Source organism: Rhinolophus ferrumequinum, chromosome 7 (assembly GCF_004115265.2).
Source record: "Rhinolophus ferrumequinum isolate MPI-CBG mRhiFer1 chromosome 7, mRhiFer1_v1.p, whole genome shotgun sequence".
Taxonomy (NCBI): domain Eukaryota; kingdom Metazoa; phylum Chordata; class Mammalia; order Chiroptera; family Rhinolophidae; genus Rhinolophus; species Rhinolophus ferrumequinum.
The window spans coordinates 6,754,404-6,765,005 of NC_046290.1; the positions used below are offsets into that span (position 1 = coordinate 6,754,404).

General features: G+C 46.7%; 1 protein-coding gene across 1 annotated transcript in view; it reads left to right on the forward strand.

Moving 5' to 3' along the window:
- ANKRD33B (ankyrin repeat domain 33B) overlaps positions 1-8,615 on the forward strand; it is a 66,904-nt gene extending 58,289 nt beyond the window's left edge. Inside the window, exon 4 of the mRNA XM_033110831.1 lies at positions 1,985-8,615. Within this exon, the coding sequence (XP_032966722.1) occupies positions 1,985-2,823 (839 nt within the window). The 3' untranslated portion in view covers positions 2,824-8,615. The remainder of the gene's footprint in view (positions 1-1,984) is intronic.
- The last annotated feature ends 1,987 nt before the right edge of the window (positions 8,616-10,602 follow it).

Here is a 10,602-nt window from a genome sequence, read left to right on the forward strand (position 1 = left end):
AATAGTAATTTCTTAAGGAAGTGAATCCCTGGCTCACAGCAGACTTAGATCTTCGTGCTGTATTACATTCAGCGTGGTCTTTGTTGTTTAGAATGTATTTTCCAAGTTCTTCTTGAAAAGGTGTAAGAAGAACCGGAAGAGGCATGCTAAACTTTGGACAGCTGTTCCTTTAGTTTTCCATTAGCATTTGAAAAATGTCTCTTTTCAAGCGGCGTTCATTAAGGTTTTAATTTTGCAGTTTGTTCTTTTTTAAGTGACATGCAATTAATTAAGGTTTAGTGTGTCATCTATTTTTTGCAGTGACACTTTTACTGCCCCCTTTTCATTTCAGTCCGTTTATAAATTGTATTCTAGCTAATGAGTTCCATCCAGATTTCCAGTTCCAAATAATTACCACTCTTCTAATATGGCTATTCTTTAATGTGTCACAGAATTAAGAGCCTTACCAGCTGAAATCAGGTGAGCTGGATGTGCCTGGGCCATGGGGCCCCCGGGGGCTGCTGGGGCTCCCCTGCTCTTCTCAGTTCAGCACTTATTGACCAGATATCACATTTCAGACACCTGAGGCTGTGCGACATATAAATGCAGGAGCCTCTGCCAGGCCTGCTCCCCGGGGAGCTCGCAGACCAGATAATTGCCCCACTTCTCCACATTGCTTTGCCAGGAGATACATGACTACTGAGACTTGAAATCCTGAATGAGTTTTAACTGTATATGGAGCTGAGATTGGACCAAGATGAACTGAACAGCAATTTCTTATTAATTCTCATTTTACTACTAAGTTGAGATTTATGAAATAGTAGGAGGGGGTAGAAGGTGGGTGGGGGAGATTTATGAAGGAAGAGACTAGTGTACGGGCGGCCGGGAGGATGCAGGAGTCAGGGTTCTCCAGAGAAACACAACCAATGGGTGATAGATACTAAAAGTTTCCTTCTATGAAGACATTTACTGTAAGGAATTGTGTTATATGCTTTTGGGAGTTGGCAAGCCCGAGATCTGCAGGGCAGGCCAGTGGGCTGGACACTTGGGTGGAAGCTGATGATACAGTCTTGAAGCTGAATTCCTTCTCCAGAAAATACAGCTTTTGCTTTTATGGCCTGCAGCTAACTGGAGGAGGCCCACCCACATGACATATTTCAGGTAATCCCCTTGACTTAAAGTCAGCTGGTTGTTGATGTGAACCACGTCTACAAAATACCTTCACAGCACACCTAGATTCGTGCTTGATTAAATCCCTGAGTACTAGAGCCTGGCCATGTTGTCCCAGAAAACTGTCACGAGTGCATGGGGCCGAGAGGCAGGAGACCTTCTCTTGTCAGCTCCCAGGCCTTGGGCAGGCCCTTTGGCCTCTGTGACGCCCATGTGACCACCATCCATTCGGTAACAAACCTGTATTAAATGCATGCCTCCTTCCAAGCAGGCCAGTAGGTGTTGAGGAAACAAGCGAGATGCAGCCCTTCCTGGAGAAGCCCACAGTCTGGTAAGGAAGACAGACCAACTAACTACCCAGCATAGAAACTTTTCTGAGACATAAGAACCGTAGTGGTCCTCACGAGAGATCTGTGAGGAAAAAGTAAGATGATCAATAAATGGGACACAAAATGCTTTGCAAGTGACCGTTACTGTTAGTATTTTTAGAACATTCTAGTAGCATCAGTCAAGTGTTCACAAAGTACCTTTGTGTCAAGTCATCTCTCCATTGCTGGCAAGCCAAGAAATCTTATTTCTTTAAAAATTCCGTGATTTAGGTGCTGAGTTCATGCAGTTTTATTTAGGAAAGACGAGCCATTAAATGGTGGGCTGTGTTCTAACAGGAATCATGGTAGGTGACTGTCAGATGCAGATGCCTCCAGCGGGCTGGGGGTAGGGACTGTGATTAAGTTTTGGAAGTTTGACGGTTGCTTCATTCCACTGTACTGTGTTTTCTGCCCACGGAAGGAAAAAGCTCTGGTGGCCTCTACTCATTCCTGTTTGTGTTTTTCAGGGGCAGATGTCCACGCCAGGGATCCCCGCCGCGGGATGTCTCCCCAGGAGTGGGCCACTTACACGGGGCGCGTGGAGGCGGTGCGCCTCATCCAGAGGTTGCTGGAGCGCCCCTGCCCGGAGCAGTTTGGGGTCAAGTACAAGCCAGAGCTGCCGCTGTCCCCCGAGGGGGTTCTGAAGCCGGCGAACTCCAAAAACTGCTTGCAGAGGCTCAGTGAGTTTGTGCGGTCCACCATGACCTCGCGCGCCCGCTCACGCCAGGGCCTGGAGGATGGGGGTGTCTTGGACCACATGGTCAGGATGACCACTAGCCTCTACAGCCCCGTGGTGGCCATTGCGTGCCAGACCGTGTGCCCTGAGAACTCCCCCCGTGTGGGGAAAAGGCGGCTGGCCGTGCAGGAAATCCTGGAAGCGCCTGGGAACCTGGACACACACGCCCAGCAGAGACACAAGGTGGAGGGCACAGAGCAGCAGCCCGGGGCCTCCCAGGTCGGGGGGCTGTCCAAAGAGGGGGCCCCGAGAGCCAGCCTCCCGTCTCTCCAGCTGCCAGGTGCCCCGCGGAAGGCCAGCCTCCTGCCCCTGCAGCTGCTGAGGCGGAGCAGCGTGCGGCCCGGCGCGGCCATCCCCAGGGTGCGCGTCAGCAAGGCGCCCGCGCCCACCTTCCAGCCCGAGCGAGCGCCCCCGAAGGGCAGCACCAAGGACAGCGCCCACCTGCAGCTCCCCAAGTGGCGGTACAAGGAGGCCAAGGAGGAAAAGAGGAAGGCGGAAGAGGCGGAGAGGCAGCGGGTGGCCGCGGCGCAGAAGGAAAGGCGGGCGGTGCGCTGGCGGAAAAGGACGTGAGGAGAGCGCAGCCGGAGGGCATGTGGCGCCGGGAGGCTCCGCGGGGAAGGACGCACCCGCCTCCCGTCCTCGCCGCTCCAGCGCCGCGCATCCCGCGACGGGACAATATCCTTTGGGGACTCTCAAAACAGACCATGTTCAGGCTGCTGAATTGGGCATAGCACACATCGATTTGCCTACAACCGGTTCCCCTAGCAATTAATACATCTAGTGGGCTATATGCCTAAAAGGCTACCTTTAGAACCTCAGTTAAGAAATTTTTAAGATCAATTTATCAAAGGGCAATTTCGGTATAATTTTGTATTTTAATTATGGTCAAATTTGCAGCATTTTACCGGTTATGGGGCTCTTTGTATTTAAGACAGTTTTAATGCATTTGTCGGGAGACCCTTTGTTTAAAATACTGTTTCTAGCAATAATTATTTGCTATCTCTATGATTTCATACAGAATTTGTGAAACTTTTCACAGTCTGTTTTGGTCTTGCCTTCTCATTGTGGATGTGCAGACCCCTGTATGTGCTTATTAATTAGATTAAGTGAGGCCAAATATATGTTTCTATTTGATGGAGACATTTTTACAGCAAAATGATCAAGTGAGACACAGGAATCGGATTTCCTTGTATCTTATTTTTTAAGCTCTCCTATCTGTTCAGTAATAATGAAGAAAAACCTTTTGTCAGAGTATGCTAGACCAAACTCATTTTAAGTGAGGGATTTTAGATAAGTTGGATACAAAAGCTTTAACATATTCGAAAACAGATACAAGAGGAAACACTATTTTTAATAAAATGGAGGCAAACCTAATAAATTATTACTAGAAATACAAAATTAAGTCCTATGTAGTCTTCGATAAATTAGATTCAGATATCCTTCAAAATGTAAAGAAGATGCAAAAATAAGGAACCCAGAGTGAAAACCACTGAAATAGATGGAGGTAATTTTTAGAGGAACGGGTATTGGAATGGACTATTTATTAAGCAAACTTGTTTTGGGCAAACTCTCCTGGAGTGGTTTGGGCGGCTCCCTCCTCCAGACTCCGTTCCAAAGATTCCTCGGTGTGAAATTACTTTTATTTCTCCTTTGACAACTGCCCAATGTTCAGTTCATCCTCACTCTGACTTTGTAGAATTTCCACAATGTGGGGACTTTGGCAGAGCATGGATGTGACTTGCCCTGGCCCCGAGCTCTCAGCGGGCGTTTTCCGTCCGTACTTTATATCTGCAAAGCACTGAGAAATTCTAAGGCCTCTGTGGCCATCTGGGTTGTAGAGTATCTGTCATATATGCACTACTGACAGCACTTTATTTAAAGAGTGTCCTACTTGGAAGCTGTAGATCAAACATGTTACAGTTTGGAAGCTCTTTATTGTAACCATGGATTTGCAGGTCAAACCCTGCTCCCTGGTTTTTCGTGACAAGCACCCCGCTGAGTCGTGGTGCACGTGTGTGGGCAGGGTGGCACTGGTCACTCCCTATTCCCTCCCACTCACACCATCTGGGATTGTGAGAATCTGGGATCTCATACTCACCTCTCCAAACACTCAGTGTCGTATATTGCGAGATAGGTGTGATAGTAATTCAGCTTTTAAAGTAGAATTGTACTGAGTTTTCCCCTCATTCCAGAAAGTCCTAAGAAGATGAGAACAGAGGTCTGGACCCACTTTGAGGACCACTGGTATTGGTTGGCGGCAGGTCACCTTTGTGCCTAAGAGATGGGATTGGCCAGATCCCCTTGGATGAGAGGAGGGCTGGTTCTCGAGGTAGAAACACCCCTAGTCTCCTGATGGTCTGATCTGGCCTCTTTTAAGATCATTTTTCATGTTTATGCATTTTTGTTGCTTTGAATGGCTGGCTGCATTTTCTCACTCAGGGAGGGGTCACTCCTTGCCCCTCTCCTCCAGGCTCAGTCAGGGGCATTGACGGGCTCCTGCTCTCCACGTAGCCCCTCGGCTTTGTCCCCACATTTGTTCCCTGCCATCCCCTTCTCCTCCGCTCTTCTTCCTGCGTTGCCTTTTCTTCCTCTGCTCATTTTCTTCTCCACATTAGGCTACATGCTGGCCCCGTTATTCTGGGTCTGAAAAGGGCAGCAAAGCAAGGCCATCAGGACGGCAATGTGGTGTCCTAGCTGAGTGATCATGTCATGCCTTCTAAGAGTAAGTGAATGCTGGATTTCTCCAGCGTCTGTGCAGGTAATTTCGAATTTTGGCTCAAAGCCCTCCTCCTGCTCCCCTGATTTTTTTTAGGGAGGGAGCCCTAGTGTGTTCTCCTGACAGATGACAGCACCCCCATACTGAGCAGGGTGGGGGGTGGGGAGTCTGGTGTCTGCTTGCACCCCTGATGTTTATTAACTGTAAATAGTGAATTTCAAGTTGACAGGTACCTTCTCAGGGATTTATATATAAACATAGTTAGAGGGAAAGTTGAAGTATATTTTAATACTTTTTAGTGTTTGCTTGAATTATGGTTAAACTACACAGAAGACACGTTGCTAAGATGACGTCACTGCTGCTGTTTTAGAGGGCGATGTCTGGGAATCGCCTCTCAGTTGAGATTTCCTGGTTATGGAAACCCCAGACCCTGGTACCTGAACTGGCTCTGGGGTGAACGTGAAGTCACTTCCGTGCCTCTCAGTTGCCTCCTGTGCATGTGAACTCTTGTATTTCATAAAAAAATAAATTCACCCTGTATGTGAGTCGTGGTGGCTGTGATAACACAGATGGGCCATTCGTCGCGTTTATCTCTAGAACTGGCTCCTTCCCGTCTGATATTGGGGTGTGTAGTGTGAAATGACAGCTTTTCTGCTTATGTCAATCGAGTGTGCTTCCGCTAGCCCAGCACCAGGCTCACCGCTGGGTAGAAGGAAGGAGAAGCTGAGAGAGCGAGTTCGTCTGGACTGGCTTCGGTGTTCAGAGGCCACGCTTGCCACGTCTTTGGCTACACTAGAGGAAGTGCAGCACTTAACATCAGGGACCTATACTTTTCCAAAGCAACTCCCAACAGGCTCCCAGCAGCACGAGGCACCTCCAGAATATGAACATGGGACATTGCAATACTTTGTCACCTCAACTGCTGGCACTCCTAAGACTCGAGGCTCATTCTGTGGAAAAGGACAGATTTCATGATGTCAGTTGGAAAATGGGACTTGTGGGTGCAGAGGGACCATTCCAGGCTGCCACTGCTCACTTCCTTCTGTGGTCAGGGAGTGACCAGGCTCTGGAAGTCCAGCGTGAGTGGAGATGAATCTGTGGTCTGTGAAACTGAATCCCACGAGGTGGGGCCAGACCCCAGTCCTGCAATGGATGCAAAGCCTGCTGTCCCCACGGAAGATTCATGGGCACCAAGCTATGAAGAAAATTATCCCTGAGAGGTAAATAAATGAGCCAAGACTAAGCAGTGGGTATGATTTGTCTCTTGTAGCTTCTGACGAGAGCACTCTACATCCCCTCTTGTCCACACTACATTCAGAGAGAAGACCTTCTTTTCATCATTTCACTAAGTTTGCTCTGCGACATGAGTTATGGCACTACTGTGAGTCAGGTGTTGATCTTTCCCCGGGGTTCGCCTGGAGATTCACGCTCCCTCATTTTCCATTCTAGTATAATACAGTTGTTCCCTGTAGCGTTAGGATTTATCATAAACTCTTGTAAGCTCCCCGTCAGTCAGTCCTTTATGTGATAAAGTGCCAGCACTTTTTCTTGTTTACAGTATTTGGGGAAATCCTAACTTGCTACCCTCAGTCCCTTTCCACCCATGGTGGGAACTGCTTGGATTCTGCACTCGGCTGTGGGGACGTGGCGTGCAGACGCCCTGCAGGGCCTGTTCCTGTGGGCCTGGGCCTTGGTTTCCCCTGCAGCAGACTCCCATCAGCCCCCTCTCATCCAGGCAGCTGCCTGGAGGGCCAGGGTCTTCTGGAAAAAAAAAGGTGGAAGGTTGGTCACAGTTGCTCCTTATACAACAACAAAGTCATGTTTGTGACAACAAGCGGAATTGGGAAAAAAATCATCACAGCAGGTCTGTTAACCACAAAGTACTTGCAACAGACACGGTTCTTCTTAGAATGCCGAGTACCGTCTTCTCCATCTCGCACCTCGAGGCATCGAGAACTTGATTTATTCATCTGTGTAGTTCTATAGTCTGGTACTCACGTGTTTCTTCCCTAAGATTTAAAATAAGGGGCTGAAAAATTCCTCTGGAAGTTATTTTTGGAAAGAAATAGAAAAGCCCACCCTCCCTGGAACACAGCTTCCTCGCTCTGACCCAGCCTGACTAAGATGTACGGGCCAGGCGGGGCCCTTGTCGTGCGAGCACAGCCCTCAGCAGCAAGCTGTGCCAAAGTGGACAGTGTGTGCGAAGGTGTGTGTGCATGTGCACAAACACTCGTGACCTGAAAGGAGACCAGGCTTTGTGCTCGCAAAGGTGACTGCTGCCATGACTTCGCCGTGGCTCCCAGGGCTGTCAGGTGTGATCTGCGTGGACGGTGTGTGTTTGGGAGGACTGGAACCGCCCAAGGCCCACTGCGAACACTTTGGCCAAATGTGACCTGGGACATAGCCGGCATGCCCTAAGCCAGGTGTTTTTGTTGAGAGGTGGTGTTGGCCCCGGTGACTGATATAGGAGCCCCTCGGTGAGGTCCTAGAGCCAGGTCTGGGTTATTGCTAGTCACGGAGATGTGAGCGCCACTAGGCATCCAGCCTGTGGCCACGGGAGGGGCTGAATCCCCTGAAATTTGGCACCAAATTAACCATAGAATCCTGAGGAAGTCCGGGGATTTTCCTGAGTCTGCCTAAGTATTAGGTACTCTAATCAAAAGGAACAGCTTGGGTTTTGAGAGACATTGTTTCCTCATCATGTGGCACCTTTATGTTGTTTTTAAGGGTAATGTAGGAGACAAGAATGAACCCAGCCATTCCAGGTAGAGCCGTGGCGTGTGTTGGCTTGATGCTTTCTCCAGTTTTGGGAGGTTGTATTGAAGCACTTTAACACCAGTTTTGGAGCAGAAGTTCTAGAAGCTGGTTGGGCATTGCACAGCTGTGTAGAATTTGATGAAAACCATAAAAGGATGCTCTACACCCAGAAATGTTGTCAGTAACCCGTGGAGCCCTTGGAACATTGTGAGGGATTTGAATAATGCACCCCATTTAAATAAACAGCTAATCTCATTTCAATTCTCTTCATTCGAATCATTGTTCTGCATGGCAGTTAGCAGGTGTCTGAGGGTGTGAACGGGCTTGCACTGGGTGCCAGGTTCTAAGGTACGTTTCATCGTGGTATAAGCTCTGTTTTCTGAATGTAAAGCTATTTTCCTTGTCATTTCTAAAAAACTGGTAGGTTTCTGGATATTGTAAAAACATTGACTACAGATATAATTCTGTACATTCCATAGTGTTTTATTTTGAAGTGAGAGTTTTGTTAGTTTATAAGAGATATTTTCCTATTTAGACCTCAGGGCTATTTTGGGACCTACAAATAAATGTGACCCCAGCAGCTTCAGTTCTTGATATCCAAAAGGTTAATAAATCTTTAAGTTAAACATGATATACTGTTCAGCAGAAAGAATGTGTCTTTCCCTTTTCAATGTTTAACAAGTTCTGTACTTAATGTTTAAAAGTATAGAAAAAATGTGATAATGTAAAAATGTGGGGAAATTGTGGCTACAGAATTAAAAACCACTCATGAAATAAACATTCTTATGGTACAATAGTGTGGTATTTGAATAAACCTAAGTGTGTATAAATTAGAAAATGAAACCATGTATACCAGTATTTTTAATGTCACTTACTTTGATTGAAATAAATGCACACTTTCTTTTTCTGATACACTTTTACTTGATTTTTCAATGGTAACATTTTAAAAATCGTGAGTTACCCATGAATACTTTCTCATGCATTTACGTAATGTCTTTATAGTCCACCTCTTCTCAGAAGTACACACTGACAGGTAGGCATCCTTCAGCCGTGTTTCCATGTGTTTACATATGTAAGGGGAAACAAAGATAGTTTTGTTTATGTGTGTACTCTTTTACCTGAATGACACAATGTAAATGTTCTTTGGTTTCATGTCTTTACTTAAAACATGTCCCTGGAGAGCTTTTTAAAGAATTTAAAAATTAATTTTCTTTTAACAGCTAAGTTAGTAATGCTCAAACACGAGAAATCAATCCAACACTGTAAAAGGGTCTCCAGTGACAAGGGACTTAGCCTCCCACTGGGCAGTCCCTCAGACCGATTCTGTATAAAAACATCTTTAATGTTTTCTTACCTTGATGTGTTATACAAATGAGATCCCACTGTCCATACAGTTCTTTCACTTGTGTTGGGGAGAGTATGTGTCCATCCCTTCTTTCCTGTTGATTGCTGTGTTTGACCATTTCTTTATGTTGGACTATTAACTGTTTTTGGGTCTTACCTCTTAGAAGTGATGAAGAGCCTCGGACTACCTATTTGTACACACAAGTGAATATTTCTCCAAGACAAGTGTAGAAGTGGAATTTGCCAGGTAGGAGGGAAGACATCTTTTCATTTCAATCATCGTTGCCAAGTTGCCCTTTCCACAGGCTGCTGAGTACTGGCCCACTGGCCCTGGGCAAAAGAGGTTATTTCTCATCTACAGCAACATTTGCTGTTCATCCGACTCTCGACATTTTTTTCTTCTATATGTTCTTCTGATTTATATAGTACTTCGTTTTTTCTTTTTAGCTCCCCAAAATGACATTCACACACAATTCCTCATTGAGGTTTTATGTAATGGGGCTGAAAACAAGCAGCTCCTATTTATTCGGAAAGTTCTAGTCCGCATTTAGGAAACCTGAAGTCTGATGCACTAAAAATCATAATTCTACTCATCAAAAATCATCATTTTTAAGGGAGGACCTAAATAGGAAGTCAGGTTTTAAATAAAACGTTGTTCTAGGTCAAGATTGTTATTAGAGATTATTTGTATTTGTGAAAGAGCAAATGAGGTGTGTGTGTGACGGGTGGAAATATTAGTAAATAGGAAGGTAACATACACGGGGTATGAGAACTCTTTAAAAAGTCTGAGAACTGGGGCATGAAAAGTGAAGGGGGTGGAGGGGAGGTGGTCTCTGTATTTCTCCGACTGAACCTGCATGAGCTCAGTGAGACTGGAAGTTCCCTGTGGAAGCCGGGATGAGGGTGGTGTGGGCCTGAAGTGTTCCCTGGGGGCGCCCCTGTCTGAGGGCTTCTGGAGCAGCCTGTCCTCACCGGACAGTTGTGTGGACTTCTGCATGCAGCCCTTGCCCTTCCCGTGGTCACTGGCTCCCTGAGGGTCACTCCTGCTGCCTCTGTTGGCGGCGACCGGGCGGGTTTCCATCAGGGACATGAAAGGTGGCCTGGAAACCTCCAGCCTGCTGACAGCACAGACTTTGATGTGCAGGAGGTTCAGGTGCATTGTTAGCTGCCTGCAACATCCCATCCCAGGTCACGCTGTCCCTGTAAGAGTCGCCAGAGACAGGTCTCAGATCACTCTTCCTCACATTTTCCTGGCTGAAAAAATTTAAATTATGTAAGTCAAACTCAAATCCACCTTAGCACTTCAAAAGCGTTATTCAAAAAGCAAGACAATCAAAAAGTCGGCTGCAAAGATATGATTTCAATTTTTCATTAGCTCTTCTTGCAAAAGCTTTATTTAGTGCCAGGAGCCTAGTTTGGAAGCTGGACGGAGGGTCCCTCTCTAGACCTCCAGGCAGGAGGGTTCAGGGACCTGGACTGTGGTGGGGAGACTGTCACCTGGTAGTGAAAAAGGTTATAAAATGTCCTCACTC